General features: G+C 39.9%; 1 protein-coding gene across 2 annotated transcripts in view; it reads right to left on the minus strand.

Moving 5' to 3' along the window:
- Window positions 1-7,995: 7,995 nt before the first annotated feature.
- The window catches only part of slit3 (slit homolog 3 (Drosophila)), a 244,250-nt gene continuing 236,920 nt past the window's right edge, over window positions 7,996-15,325 (minus strand). For both annotated transcript variants that reach the window (XM_026182115.1, XM_026182123.1), the window contains 5 exons: window positions 10,549-10,703; window positions 9,925-10,085; window positions 9,193-9,350; window positions 8,561-8,766; window positions 7,996-8,459 (listed from right to left, as the gene is read on the minus strand). In XM_026182115.1, the coding sequence (XP_026037900.1) occupies window positions 8,212-8,459; window positions 8,561-8,766; window positions 9,193-9,350; window positions 9,925-10,085; window positions 10,549-10,703 (928 nt within the window). In that variant the 3' untranslated portion in view covers window positions 7,996-8,211. The remainder of the gene's footprint in view (window positions 8,460-8,560; window positions 8,767-9,192; window positions 9,351-9,924; window positions 10,086-10,548; window positions 10,704-15,325) is intronic.

Genomic DNA, 15,325 nt, shown 5'->3' on the forward strand with positions numbered 1-15,325 from the left:
TTTACATGCATTACATTTGTTTCACTTCTCAAAGCTGACTGTTGCTTTTTGATTTCTTCTGACTGCCTGGCCATATTTATAGCTTTATCCAAGTCCAAGTCTTTTTCCATCTGCATGCGCTCAGACAGCCTCGTGTCGGCCAAGCCCACTACTATTCTGTCTCTTATCAGCTCATCGTGGAGCGGTCCGTAGTTACAGTGCTCTGCTAATGCATGCAAGGCAGTCACGAATGCATCAACAGTCTCATTCGGCTCTTGTTTGCGCATATTAAAACGTGCGCGCTCATAAACAACATTTTTCCTGACAATGAAAAAGTTGTGGAAGCTATCTCTCACTTTAGCATAGTCCCGTTGGTCTACATCACTTAACTTTAGTCCTCTCAGGACGTCATCCGCTTCGTCTCCCATACAATATATGAGAGTGTTCACTTGATTTTCCTCCGAGCTCGCAGACAGATTACTTGCCTGACGGAATCTCTCGAAGCGACGGACCCATCTTGTCCATTCGTGTGGTTTGGAAAAATCAAAGGGCTCCGGTGGTTGGATGCTAAACGTAGCGCTGGGAGTGCTAGCCGCGGTGCTAACTCCTGCCCTCGGACGATCGTCTACATCGTCATTCGGCATTTTGTTTCCACCTTCCCCTTCTCCTCACACTCGGCAGATGTATGGAGTCTTACGAGTCACACAGCACTTCTGACACCATGTGTGATTCTTACTCTGAATCTGAATAAGTACGCGGGACCACTGTGTGCGGTAAGACCATCTCTTTTACTTCCTGTATTACCATCTACCGGCATGCATTGCCAGTGCGTAACACGTAATTACACAATCAAACAGTGAACACATACTGCCCATACAACAAATGTACCAGAGACAATTATGAATACACCACATGCATAACATTCAAAATAGTTTGCTCTTAACATTTTTAAGCAATTAATTTCTATCCTCATTATACATGTTTGTATTTGCAAAGATCACCAAAAAGTGACAGTAAAATCGGTTTGTGGCTATGTTAGCAGCAAGTATCACAGAATGACTTCAAATCCATTTGATACAGAGGCAAAATATAGACCATGCTAGAATGATTTGTTTGATGGATTTGTGAGACTCTGGAGTTTCTTTAAGACCACTGAGAGTTAGCTTCATGAATCACAATTCGTAACCACCTGACCCACAATCTCAACTAGAGAACATAAAGTACATCATCGTCTTTGCGCTTTTGAACCTTGAGCATTCTCTGGTACAGGTCACAGTAGTTCTGAGTAATTACACTCAGTGTTTGCTCGGAAGCTGAGGAATGGTCAACCACAACTTAGTTTACTAGGTTAGCTGCACACTCTTTCTGTTTCCTACACTGTTGTGCACTTTTACACAGTGCTTTGAGGCTACTCTTTTCTGAAGAATAGAAACAGATCGCTGTTGCTTTATTACAAAAACAGATTGATGCTGACAGTATATGGATAGACAATATTATGGCTTATATGTTTAAAATCCCTGAGCTTTTAATGATAACACAGATTCATTTTCTAATCATTAATATAATTTGTATTAATAATGAATTGGTTATGTAATAGCGTGTATGATACATTGTTTAGATTTTCTTTCTATGAGATTTTATAAACCAAATATAAGCTGTGTAGGAGGTTATTTAAAAAGTCGGTTTTTGCACATATAAGCTGGTCATTTATTTCTAACATGGATCAGTGTCCGTTTCATAGCACCTAGGATAGATTTCTTCATATTTTATTTACATTTGATGTATGGGTTTCTTGGATTTCATGGTGTCACTGATGGTAAGGATGACGAATTATTTCCTGTGCACGTCTTTTTCTTGAATTGATTACCGTTAATAATGGTTTAGGTACAGTCGCCATTGTGCTTAGAGGAAGTGCCTTGCTGATGTTGGTAATCCAAGCATCACCTAGACCACCAGGAAGTCAAAATTTTGCTTTGACGTCTTAATGTAAACACTTACTCCACCCTATAATCAAGATTCTTACTCTTAAATCGTGTCCTATGTTCAGTTAAACATAGGACATGATTTAGGCTCAGAGGACAGTTATACAGATGAGACGATGAGACAGGAAAGAAGAGAGAGAAAGAAACAGAGGCTGATGATATGGACATATTCTTATGTAGCACTTTTCTACTGGAGCACTCCAGGAGCTTTATTAAACATGCATCTTTCAACCATTCATTGAAGGACTTTTTTCTATGCTTAAGCACTTTCTATCTAACGGGGGACCTCAGGTTGCATTTTGCCTTGTTGCACATGGTTACCTGCTTAACCTCTCAGCTAAACATGTGACCCTAAATCTAAATCTGAAAATTAACCAAGACTAGAGGCTAGCGCTAACACAGACATGTAGCAAAAACACGTTGAAGCGAAGTGTTCACCAACAGCAAGGTGCACGCATGCAGTGAAAGCTGAAAGACAAAAACACAAGCTCAAAAACGGAAACCACAAAAAAGAGTGGTGTGAATTCTTTACTTGAGATGTACTTGCGTCAACTCTTCTCTTTTTTTGTTTTCCTCTTGTTTGACTTGTGCTTTTCTGTATTTTCCTGCTCTGTCTTATTCCTTTTAATTGTACAGCACGTTGGTTAATGCTCGTTATTTCAAAATGTGAATAGATTTACTTGACATGATTTCCTAGGTAACTCATTATTTATTTATATAGCATCAAATTACTGCAATAGTCACTTCAAGGTGCTTTATAGTGTAAGGTAAAGACCCTACTATACTTCAGAGAAAGCCACAACAATCAGACAACCCACTATGAGCAAGCACTCTGTGACAGTGGGAAGGAAAACTCACTTTTAACAGGAAGAAACGTCCAGCAGAACCAGCTGACGTGACCAGTTGGTGAAGGGAGGGAAAGAGGACAAACGCTTCGGCTGGTCAGACAAAAACCATTACCTTGCTTTTTTTTTTAAATATATTTTTACCTTTTGCATTTAGTGCTCTGAAAAATCTATATGAAACTTATATAATGTATCACCACATAATACACTTTTTTTCTCACACTGCACAGAAACATCAAACAGCCACCAAGTGAAGCTCACACTGAAGAAAATGCCTGAATTAACAAACCTTCCAACCTTCAAGCAGATGAGCTCAAACAAAGGAGGACACCAGGTGTCTGTCCTGTCAGCTAAGAACAGGAAACGGATCCAATAATTTGCACGAGCTAAACAAAACCTGACAACAGAAGTTTAGGCACTGACTGGTCTGCTGCTGTGACATTTGGATTGTAAGGTTACATCCATGTATGTAATTGGCATTGTAATAGCAAATTGGCCTGATTTTGGTGTAACTGTGTGGGCAACATTGTGTACCAAGAAGTACACAAGCTACTGAGCACACAAAGTGTTGAAAACATGACTTCACTGTGCTCGAATGGCATCCAAATTCTCCAAATCTAAATCCAGCACAGTACCTTTGTGATATTGTGGAATACAAAATGTGGAACATGAATGTACAGCCAAGAAATCTGGAGCAACTGTGTGAGCACACAATCGTGGGATGTCCCAAACTGTGAGTTTTGTTTACTCTCAGTCTGTGCTGCTGCGGGTTGGCTTGTGGTCCTACCTCTACCTCTCTTATATTAGCATCAAAAACATGTGAAAATCACACCTAAAATAAAGAGCTGGTCAACTGATCCAGGACAAACTCCTTTTAGTTTCTTTTTTTTGGCTTGACTTGTGTTAAGCACTGTTTAAATGTATAAATTTAGATGGCCCTCTTAGGGAAACAAAATATGACTGTTCAGTAGGCTCTAATCACTAAGTTATCAACATGCTATGTCCTCTCTGTCTGTACAATGCTGCCATCTATTGGTGAGAAACATTCTGGTCAATTAACATTAGTCAGGATGTTTTGACTTTCTCAGCTGCCTGCATGCTAATTAGTAGAAAGGGATGGATTCCATGCAAACCAGATAACATTAGGGAAATGTTAAGGCTCTCGTATATCATAGAGTGTGATCTGTAAGAAAACAGCAAAACACTCTTGTTATCAGAGTTAAACACTTTTATATTTCTCTGAAAGTAAAACATTTCTCAGTGTCTAAAATGAAAGCAGACCTGTCCTGTTGGACCAGTTCAAAGATAAGTATTCTTCTGGATTGATGTTAATAGTTAATAGCATGCACTAAAAACTTTTAAGACATTTTATTTGTGAGTTTCTGAGTTTAAGACCACTAAAGCATATCTCTGTGCAGATGCATTTTGCACCTTTTGCAACCACTAAGGATAACTGTCACATACTCCTACCTTTAGTGTATAACAAACACCCAGTTTTCTATGTAACCATCTTACCTCCAATCAGGTAAGGTCAGGTGTTCATTTACACCCTAAACCTATTACAAACGCTAAATGAAATTTTATTCAAATAAAATGAATGGCACATGTCCTTTTTTCATGTACTTTTTAGAATTCAGAAGTTACAGTTCAAATCAATATTAAGCAAAAATGTGAACTTAAAATACAAATGGAGTAGCATTTTCAAGGAGAGGCGATCAGTCTTAACTGCAGCAGTCAACTGTCCATCAGCATCAACACACCATCAGAAAGCAACAACTCAAGGGTAATGGCAGACCAGCCCAGGAGCAGCAATATGTTTAATGCCATAACTGGTGAGTTATAAGTGAGGAGGAGCCATCATGGAAGGCCGGGGGATAGAAGAAGTTGTTGACATTCAGAAATCCTACCAATGGCTGGACAAGGCTGGACTGAAAGAAAGCACAGAGGCACAATTATGGCAGCACAGGAAGAAACTCAGTGCAAGATCCATAGAGGCAGGGGTCTATCACACCAGGTAAGAACCCAGGTGCAGACCCTGTAAAGATGCCCCTCAGACAATCCAGCACATAACAGCAGAGTGCACGACGCTAGCAGGCAGGGCATACATGAAACACCATAAAAAAGTGTAATATAGTATACAGGAAGATTATGGCATGGAAGTCCCGAGGTCAAAATGGGAGTCGCCCCTTAGTGTGGTCCAGAATGACTGAGTTAAGATTCTGTGGGACTTCCAGACACAGATGATGACTAACCAGCCGGGCATAGTCGTAGTGGACAAGCAGAGGAAGACTGCTACATTGATAGATGTACCAAACAACAGCAACATCAGGAAGAAGTAACATGAGAAGGTGGAGAAGTACCAAGAGCTGAAGAAGAACTCGAGAAGATGTGGAGTTTGAAGGTAACAGCGGTCCCAGCGTTAATCGGAGCACTCGGTGCAGTGACCCCAAAGCTACGAGAGTGGCTCCAGCAGATACCAGGAACAAAATCCGAGCTCTCTGTCCAGAGGAGTAAAGTCGGAGCAGCAAAGATACTGTGCAGGACCCTTAAGCTCCCAGGCCTCTGGTACAGAACCCAAATTGAACCTGGATGGACCCCCTTTGATTTCTTGACCTAATTCTTTATGGCATTGATTAAACAAGGTGCTGGAAACATTCCATACTGACATACTGCATGGTGACATACCATAATGACGGCATCATACTGCAAGTAAGACAGCTGTGAATCTCCCATTTCACCCCATCCCAAAGGTGCTCTAGTGGATTGAGCTCTAGTGACTGAAGACTGGGTACAGTAAGCACACTTTCCACTGGCACACTGTATTTAAAAACTCACACATGAAAGATTATTATAGTTTCAATGGTAGTTTAATTTTAACATTCAACATAAGTATCAATTATCACTCACATAATCGTGTTTTTTAAACCTAGGACATATACACGTGTTTGATTTTACAGTTATTTTCATTGTCAATAACTAATAACTGAGGTGCTTTATTTTGTTCAGAATGAAAAGCTAAGCAATCAGTATCAGGAGACGAAGATGTGCAGTGGGTAAAAGGAAACGAGGGGACAGTTAAAGGCTGGAACTGCTGTAAAAATGAGGATAGAACCTAACAAGTAGGAAAATGAAAGGGGATAGGTTGTGAATGAAGGAGACACTGTGGGGAAAAGATAATATTCTCTTGAACATTGGAAGAAAAGTAGGGAATGAAAGGAAAATGTTCATAGTGAAGAAGCAAGAAGAATAAAAGGGTAGAAAATCATCATTTTAACACTGTTGCAAACCTTTAATAGCAGAGCTGTAAATTTACTGATGATGCTTTGCCTCTGTGTAAACAAAGCAACATTGTATAAAGTAAACAGTACAGTAGTAGTTACATCATATTAATACTTTTAATTGTGTTAGTCAACTGTGGGCAATAAGAAACTGCACAGGTAATGTATTTGTGTTCAGTTGTGTTGTTGTTTCTTGCGTGTAATCAGATTCTCTTATGTGACAAACTGACTGAAGCTGTTTTTAGTTGTGATGGTGGAGGTTTGCTGTGATCACACCGGAGCAAATTACATTTTGGTCAACAAGAGCACATAATAGTTTTTAACCTCCACCTACAATGTCAACACTCAAATTAAAACCATTATTGAATTACCAAAATCTTCACCTTTACAATAAAATGATTCCTTCCATATGCATTTTAAAGCAAATATTGGTTCTTGCATTATATATTGTTATTGTAACACAACAAATGCTCTATTCTTATAACAGAGGGTAAAACACAGAAATTGGTACGTGGTACTGCAGTTTCACATTCATCACAAAGCTATGAGGCACTTTCTACAGACAATCTTTCAAACTGAAAGAACTGCCATGTGGTTAAGGCTTTATATTACTTAATTTGAGGTTTTTATATTTCCTAGGACCTTAAAATACGATCTAATTAAGAGATTAGGGAGAGGTATACCACGTAAGGCCACACATTTATTTTGATTGTTGTTATGGACTGGTGTGAATTGCTACATGTGACACTATGATGCTTATTTATCCAAAAACAATTCAGTAGCAGCTGTTGAAAATATTGCAGCAAACCTTTTGGATTTCAACACAGGCACATCAAAAGTAGTGAACTTGCATAAATCAGCAACATTTTTCAATGATTTCTGACATCCTTATCTGTTAAGGCAAAAACATGTGACTTTGGTGTATTGTTGTTATTGAAACAGTTTGTCCTTGTTAAGCATTAATTGAATAGCAAACAGCGAGAATTGGCGTATTTGCTATTTATACCAAGTTTAACATCTCACATTGCAGCATTGACGTGTAGGTATTATGCAGGTGTGACATCACTCCATTTGTTATGGGTGTAAAAAAATACCTCAGAGCCCAACCAGCTACACTCAGTAAGTGACTCTTGAGAGAAAACTTCTTGTTATTTAAAAGGATAACTCAAAAAAGATGTCTTCCCGTCTCCACTTGTGTATGTTTTAAATCTCAGCAGTCTAACTCGAACAAGTTCAGAGTGAGCATAATGCTGAATTTACAGCATGTTTTTCATTATTATTGATTTCTATGGGAATTTCTGATTCATAACATTTTCCAATGAATAGCAGATGCCTTTCCAATTTAATGTCAAACCTTATGTGGCTCCAAGTGTGGCGTGCAACAGCAAATAAGAATGACACAATATTAGAGCAAACTGTTAAATCATCTCTGTGAAAAGAGTCTTTTATGGGAACTCACATGTGAGGATAATGTCCATTATATAGAGAAGCAGGTTAGCTAGGCACATACAGTTCGCTTTTAGCCTCCAAGAAGGACTTCAAAAGCCTGCCACCTTTTCCTTTGTGTGGAATCAACAGAGCTCTTCTTCTTCTCTGCTCTTCTCTCCCAGTGTCCCACACATTGGCACTCACATTAACATCATGCAAATACACTTAGAAGATATAAAATTCATTGGGTTAGGGTAAATATTTATATAGATTTACACATATATAAATTCATATACTTTTAAGGAATGTTAATCTATTTTGCTGTGTACTTCTTACAAGGTAAAAATAACATTTTTATACTATGCAACACATTATATAATCAACATATTACAAAAATCAGTCCTTTTATCATCTTTTAGAAAAAAAAATCCATAATAAAAATAACTTCTATGTTTTTTTCTCACTTATATCTTACAATATATTTTCTCTCTGTCAAAACACACACACGTGTCCCATTTTTGTTTCTGTTTATCGTTTCTCTTGGCAGCAAATTGGCAGCGGTCAAACAAAATGTGGAAATTAAAAATTGTGTCATGCTGGTGCTCATCAATGTGGAAAATTCTCCGAGCGACAACTTCGTTGATGTGTGGAATTCACAAAAAGGCGGCGGTGAGTGCTGCAAAACAAACTGCCGTGCTGTTACAACGGACATTTGGAGCAGCCGCATTCCAGAGCGGTTTCCATCTCCTCTGAGTACGAGGTGCCGTCTGTGCAGCGGAAAACCACCTTCCTCCGTCTGGTCTTGGTGACGCTACAGCAAACACCAGGTGAAGCCTGGCAGGATCTGGAACAGTCCATGCGGGGAATCTTGCTGGTGGACGTGCATGTTCTTAAGGGTTGGTGGCGCTTCAGCTGTTCTCTTACCATTTCTCCTTGACATGTGATTTCTGCATGTTGGTGGCGTTAAAAAAAAGCACATTTTAAATCATAATATGCTCTCATTCTCGGCAAATTTCCGTTTCTTCTTTTTATAATCTTTCAGTGTTACCTGTGTCACAAATAGGCCCGGTGAACCCTGGCTGACAGTGACAGAACGGCTCTCCCCTTTCTGACACCCGACACTCCCCACGCCCACAGCGAACCCCCCTGCATGCTGGAGGCTCCTGTCGTCGGTTACAGAACTGACCCTGATAGCCTTCATTACACTGGCAACTGTAAGACTGACCCTTGGGAACACACTGGCCATGAGAACATCTGGAGAAAGAGCAGAGCAGAAGGAAAACATGTTACAGGAGAGAATTATGCTGGGGTTGGAAAGTGGTTTCATCCATGGTTGCTTTAAAACCACTAAACCCACATGATTTCAAAATCTATACTAAACAGATACCTGGCTGGCTTGTATGACAAAATGGCATTAGAAACATCACAAACAGGTGGCAATTATTCATTTTATATAACAAACAGAAAATAAAGCTTGACCAGGGAAATTTTGCTTCTGTGTGTGGTCAAAGGGTCTGACACGAGGGTTTCTTTCATTCTCCTATCAGTATAACTTAGCAAACTAAACTAAAACTAAAACTGTTACAAAATGCACGCTTTACAGAATGTGTGCCCCTATGAGTTAGTAATTGCAAGTTAAATTCACACCTCACATTCAATGTCTCTGCCATTTTGGCTTACCTGTTGTTCTGACAGGGGTTTGTGCCTGTCGTCTGGTCACACAGAGCCCCACTGCGTCCAGGAGGACAATCGCAAGTTACTCCCGTCTCCCCTCCTTCTCTACATGCACCCTGTGCACAAACACTGCACGAATGACACCCCGCAAGAATGCCATCACCCTAGTGACAGAACATAAAATGAAGAAATCACTGTTAGAAACGACAAGCATGGAGGTAGGTGGCGCAACCAGAGAAATGTTTTGATGTTGCCTTAATGCTGCAGCCCTTCAAGGGTCCAGATTAAATATGTTTCCAAATTGGAAAGACAGCGTGTATACTTTTCCATAGCAGCTGCTGACTTTGTTGAAGTGCCTTAAAACTCATCAGACTTCTACTGTGGCTTATATTATGAAAGTGAACGCTTGCTTGGATTGGATCCTTGCTCCGAACCCAAAACAGAACACTGCTGTCATAAGGTTTTTCACTATGATTTTTTACATGGTATTTCAGCCAGATGTCCTCTTACTATTGCCAAACATAACTTTCTTTGATGATATGTTGATAGGCGAACTTACAGGACAGAGTTACGGGATTATGAGTTACAAAACCAATGTAGGCCATAGAGTTCTCAATAAAACCTTCAAGGTTTCTTAACAGCACTGAATGAACTTATAATACTTTTAATTTTATTTTAACATGCTACTGTGCGTTCTAGTAAATGCTGTGGAATCTATGCCAGCCGTTGAGTAATTACCTTGCCCTCAATTCTTTGTAGCTGTCCTGCTCCTCTGGATCTATAACTCAGGTCTTGAGGCTCCCCATTGATCTGGACATTGTGGACGCAGCCACTAAAACCCTGAGGGGATCGTTCAGGCCCTGGACGCAGACCTGAGGCCACGACCTGGGATGGCACTCCTGGGAATTGGTGAAAATAAAACCAGAAACAGACAGAAATGAGCAGTAATAACAATGGAAAGTATAGTATAATGTTTGATTAAGATATTTCCTTTATTGGTTTCATTCTGGCTTGGCTTACACTGAAATACAGTGTAAAAAACAACAAGGATACAGCATTGCAGCTCTCACTATTGCACAATAACAGTATGTCTCTCTTACTCGAGAAAAAAGGAGTTACTGTTCTCAGAGGCGTGTCTACCCTCTTTCTTGAAGAAAAGTTGAATAAAAACAGTTTTCCACTTCCTTACCACAACCCTTGCTGTGATTTAGTGTGCGTTAGTCTGCGTGCGCGTTTGCATGTTGTGTGTGCCTATACGCGTATGTACCCATGCGCTGCACAGCAAACAAGAAGTAGGGTAGGCCAAAGTAACATCTGTGTACCGCAAATGCATCGTGTTTATGAAGAAATGCGTGTGCGTACCTCCTATGTAAAGCTGGGTGTTGTGGTCGACGGAGGGCTGGCGTGCCAGCTTTCCCAGGCTCTTGTTGGTGCTGTTATCCACCACTAGGCTCAGTGAGTGGTTCTGAATAAGCAGCTCAACTGTGTGGAAAAGCCCGTCATTCACAGACTCAACGCTGTAACGAACGCACAAATGCACACAAACAGAAAAAAAAGGACATAATTTCAGTACGTGCATGATTATGATAGATTACCGTTGCAAAAACTGTTAGAGCAAATTGGAAAAACAGACCCAAAACAGACTCCAAACATTTTCGAGTCAAACTATTTTTTCTTTGTTTTGTTGTGTTTGCAAATCGACCAACCTAAATGAAAAAGAAATTAGGGAAATCTGTGTCGAAATGCTATCCCGAGACATAAAACACACTGATTACATCCTCAATATTGTGTTACTGTGGAAGGGATTATAATGTGCGCTTGATCTATTTCATGATTTCCTAACATGGGGGTTGAGGCCCAGTACTTTCTAGCAGCACATGGGCTTGTTTGTTCTGATGAGCTCAAGCCTTGGGGCAAAACCGGATTCTTACAATTTAATAGCCGGACTCAACCAGTTTGGACCATTGTGGTAAAGTTCTGATATTTTTTGGAAGAATAAATGTTTCCATTGAAGAGAAGTCTGCAAAGAACTAACATTATGACCTTTTGCACCACGTTTGACCCTGGGAGGAAAGTGTATGTGTTCTTGTGTGAATGCGTGTGTCTGAGATTCTCTGCTAAGTGGTTTTTGCTGGAGGGGAGACAGACAGCTATAGAGACAGTGGTTTGGCAAAGCTGAGAGAAGGAGAGAGAGAGAGCGAGAATGAGAGACAGGGAGGGAAAGAGAGGTAAATCGCGGGGTGGTAAAGTTGACCGTGCCTCCGCTCAACCAAGTTCTTGCAGAACATCAAAAACAGAAATGAACAAGTGAAGCTACTCTTTCTGCTGGTGGTCTGCTCCAGACTCCCACACCGAAACATCAGGACAATACTTCCCTTTGTCTGCAACCACTTATTTGCTAACTAGCTAAGGAGCCTTAAATCAGCTGTGATTGACAGCTGTTTATAGAGCGTTCAGATTACAGCGATGTTACATTAACAGCAAATGGAGCAAAGTTTGTGAGTTCTGGATACAGGCCAGTGTGACTTTCATAAAAATGCTGACCATACAGAAGGACAAAAGAACAGTATGTATTACAACATACAGTATAACACATTAACAGGCCTTAAAAAGAATCAAGAATTTATTATCGACTCATTTGCTTTGTCTCCTCACGTGACACTGTCCTCGACAACTGGGTAAAAATTAGGAATCTATTTTTTTAACCAGTTTCTATTAATTGAAAGTGCTAATCTGAGATTTGAATGGAGGTTTTACAAGGACATGTGACTGTCCATCAACAAATGTGAAAAGCATTTGATTGTCATGACATCAGTCATGTTCAGCACGCAGCTAAAAGCTTGTAAAATAACACCTGTAGACTCAGTATAGACACATACATGGTTTCCATTAGGAACCATGTAATTTAATAAAGGCTGAGAACAGGCCTAGTAAACATAGCAAAATGATGGTCTGCTAGCCAGAAAAATCAGTTATGTACCTCAGCAGCCTCCTCCTCAAACCTAACTTTGTATTACTCTAGTTCTTTCATTTTTTGCATTACATATCATTCTCTTCTTTCCTCTTTATTCATCACTTCCTTTTCATTATCTTCTTCCCCATCCACTTCCTCTTCTCTTTTTCTCCTTTTGCTCTGCTTCAATCACCTTTCTAGCCCCAATGTCATTTAACAGTCATTTTTACCCTATTCCTCTTCTAAAGCTTATTTGCTTTCAGTCCAAAAGCTCTTCATCTCATTTTCCCCTCATTTGCTCAACTGCTTGTCTTCTTAAATTAAATGGAGCTGCTCACAAAGCTGAAAACTCTCAGATTGATGTGTTGTTTAGGAACCCTATAAACACATTTTTTTAACACATGGACATGGCAAACACAGCACTGGACTTGTTGTGAAACCAAAAATCCACCAGATGGAAGTAGCTGACTAAAGACTAGCGTGTCTGAGTCTGAGCAGCTGGCAGCGCTGCAGATGAGTGTATGAGTTTGAATGTTACCAACATTAAACGTCCTTATTTTTTAAAGTGGATATTTTCAATAGCTTGTCCATGATTTGTGTGCCTGCATGTTTGTGAATTATTCTGCAGATTTAAAGTATATAACAGCAAAAAGGTCCTGGGTTTAAATACACTGGCCAGCTCGAGCCTTTCTGTGTGGAGTTTGCATCTTCTGCCTTTGCTTAGGTGGGTTTTCAACAGGTACTCTGGCTTCCTCCCACAGTTAGAAGACATGAATATTAGGTTAACTGATTAATCTAAATTGTAAGTAAACTATAAGTCTGAATGTGAGCAGGAATGGGTGCTTGTCCCTTGGTATTAGCTCTGAGATACATATGCATATTGTCCAGTGTGCGCCCCACCTTTTGCGCTATGACAGCTCGGATAGGCCCAAGCCTGACCATTAATTAAACAGACAGTTACGAAAATGGATGGATGGATACAGTGCTTCCAAATGTGTGCACAATTATGTATGTTTTAGACACTTCTAAAGAGCACTCTGTTAGCCCTGTGTATTAGTACAAGAAACTGTCCATTATAGAATTCAATAAAAACAAACACACAGCCGTAGCAGATTGAAACTGCTTCTCTCTCTAACTTTCACTGTATTCATCCAAAGCCACAAGGGACAACAATTTCCTGTCAGTCCAAAATCCTGAATGAGCACATACACACACAAATAAACTTCACCAAAAAGAACTTCCCAAACCCCAAAACTGGCTTTCTGTCATATAACAGAGTCTAATACAAACCCAGAAGTAATTACAGGTCATTGACTTTATCTCAAACTGAAAAAACATATTTGGATTAGAAATAACCATGGAGATCCACTTACACTGTTAAATCTAATTAGCCACTCCTGTCATTTATTACGCTGTTTCTGAAGCACATTTGCTGCGTCTGTATGTGAGCTTGCAAACATGCATGTGTGAATGTTTTTTAACAACTATACATCTACAAGTCTATACAACTACAGTAGTATGTAGTCTTTGTGCAATATCGAAGTATGTTCGAGTGAGCTAACTTGTTTGTGAGACTGTATGTATGTGTGTGTTAAACAGCCCAGTCTGATTACAATGATGCTCAGCAGACACACATCCCAGTTCCATATTGCTGTGGTAACCTCAATTAGCCATTACTGAGACAGCAGCTGGAGAATGGAGCACTCCTTCACTGTTTTCTTTCCTTATTTTTTCAGCTTTCACTAAACCAGGCTGGCCAGTTCAGATGAAATTTGTACTTTTCAGGAGTGGATTCGCTGCGTTTTGATGTCGAGTCTCAGGAATGAGGACTTGTTGTTTCAGGCCTCTAAGAACTCAGTATTCGAATGTCTCAATAGCCTCTGAGAATTTTAAACCTATAATGTTCAAGGATTGTCTGTCTGTTTTAACCACAGCCTTGTGGCCAGATTCAGGTCAGACATTCAGTCACTTTATTCACCCAAATGAAGGTCCAAAATCTTGAGGAAGCCCTGTATCTGAATAGAAACTGCTTGCTATGGTCACTCGTTTGTATGTATGTTTCCATACTGGGTGTATGTGATACGCTGCATATTTAAGTGAGTTACAATTAAGGAACACCTGCACAAAGTCCAACTGTTATGTTACGTTATGCCCTCCAGAAATGATTATGTTTGACATAAGCTCAAATCCATGGCCATTTATAATGCTTCTTCCATTCTTTGCATCACTTTCCCTTTTCTCTTGTTCAACCATCCGTCATCATCTTCCTTCAACACTTTACCTGTCTTTCTTCTGTCTCCTTTCTGCCCACTCATCCATTCCCCTATCCTTTTTTTTCTATACTGCCTTTACTGCTCGATCCCTTTCTCCTTTCAAGAACCCATCCATCCCTGCATCACTCACTCTGTCACTTGCTGATGAATAACAGTAGATGTGCTCTCTTTGACCTGATGGGAGATTAGTGTGACATTTAGTAAAGGGCACCACATGAATACACAACAAACAGATGCGTTGTGCCCCGTCCCCTGCACACTGGCATGCACACACAAAGGCACACATTTTCATTTAACACTTTCATCTGGCGCTAATGAGGGCACAGTGAAAGACTTGTACACCTTCCCCTGCCTCTCCTTCTGTAGCTGCCTTCCATCTCGATTTTTTTTTTTGAACTACAAAAAGAGACATTCCCCTCTTCGACACATCCCTTGTATTCATTTCAGTTTAATTATTCCCTCTGGTTTCTGCCTCTGTATTTTTTTAGTGAGGCCTGTTGAAATTCTCCTCCTTTTTGCAGTCCTCAATTTCTTTTTTCCCTTTTTTGCTGTTGATATTTGTGTTGTCTGGACAGGTTTGCTTCTGTCAAAAGGTGCATGCACCAAAAGGCATATGCAGTTCCAATACACTGTGTATGTATGTAAATGTTTGCATTTCTCTAGTATTAGCCACCTCTCTGTTTTAAAGCTAGCCAGTGGATTTTTTTTTAGCTCCATTTTTGTTATGACAAATATTTAACCCACTGATCAGTTGTGATCACTCATAAGTATGGCTAGTCGTCAACCTCTTATACCTATAGTGACCCATATTATGTAGGAGATATATAGTGGTGGTGAATAAGTGCATATAAATTCCTGATTGTATTCTACCAGGTTATCAGGGTGATACAAGTCACTTCTCACCCATCACATG

Source organism: Astatotilapia calliptera, chromosome 2 (assembly GCF_900246225.1).
Source record: "Astatotilapia calliptera chromosome 2, fAstCal1.2, whole genome shotgun sequence".
Classification (NCBI taxonomy): Eukaryota; Metazoa; Chordata; class Actinopteri; order Cichliformes; family Cichlidae; genus Astatotilapia; species Astatotilapia calliptera.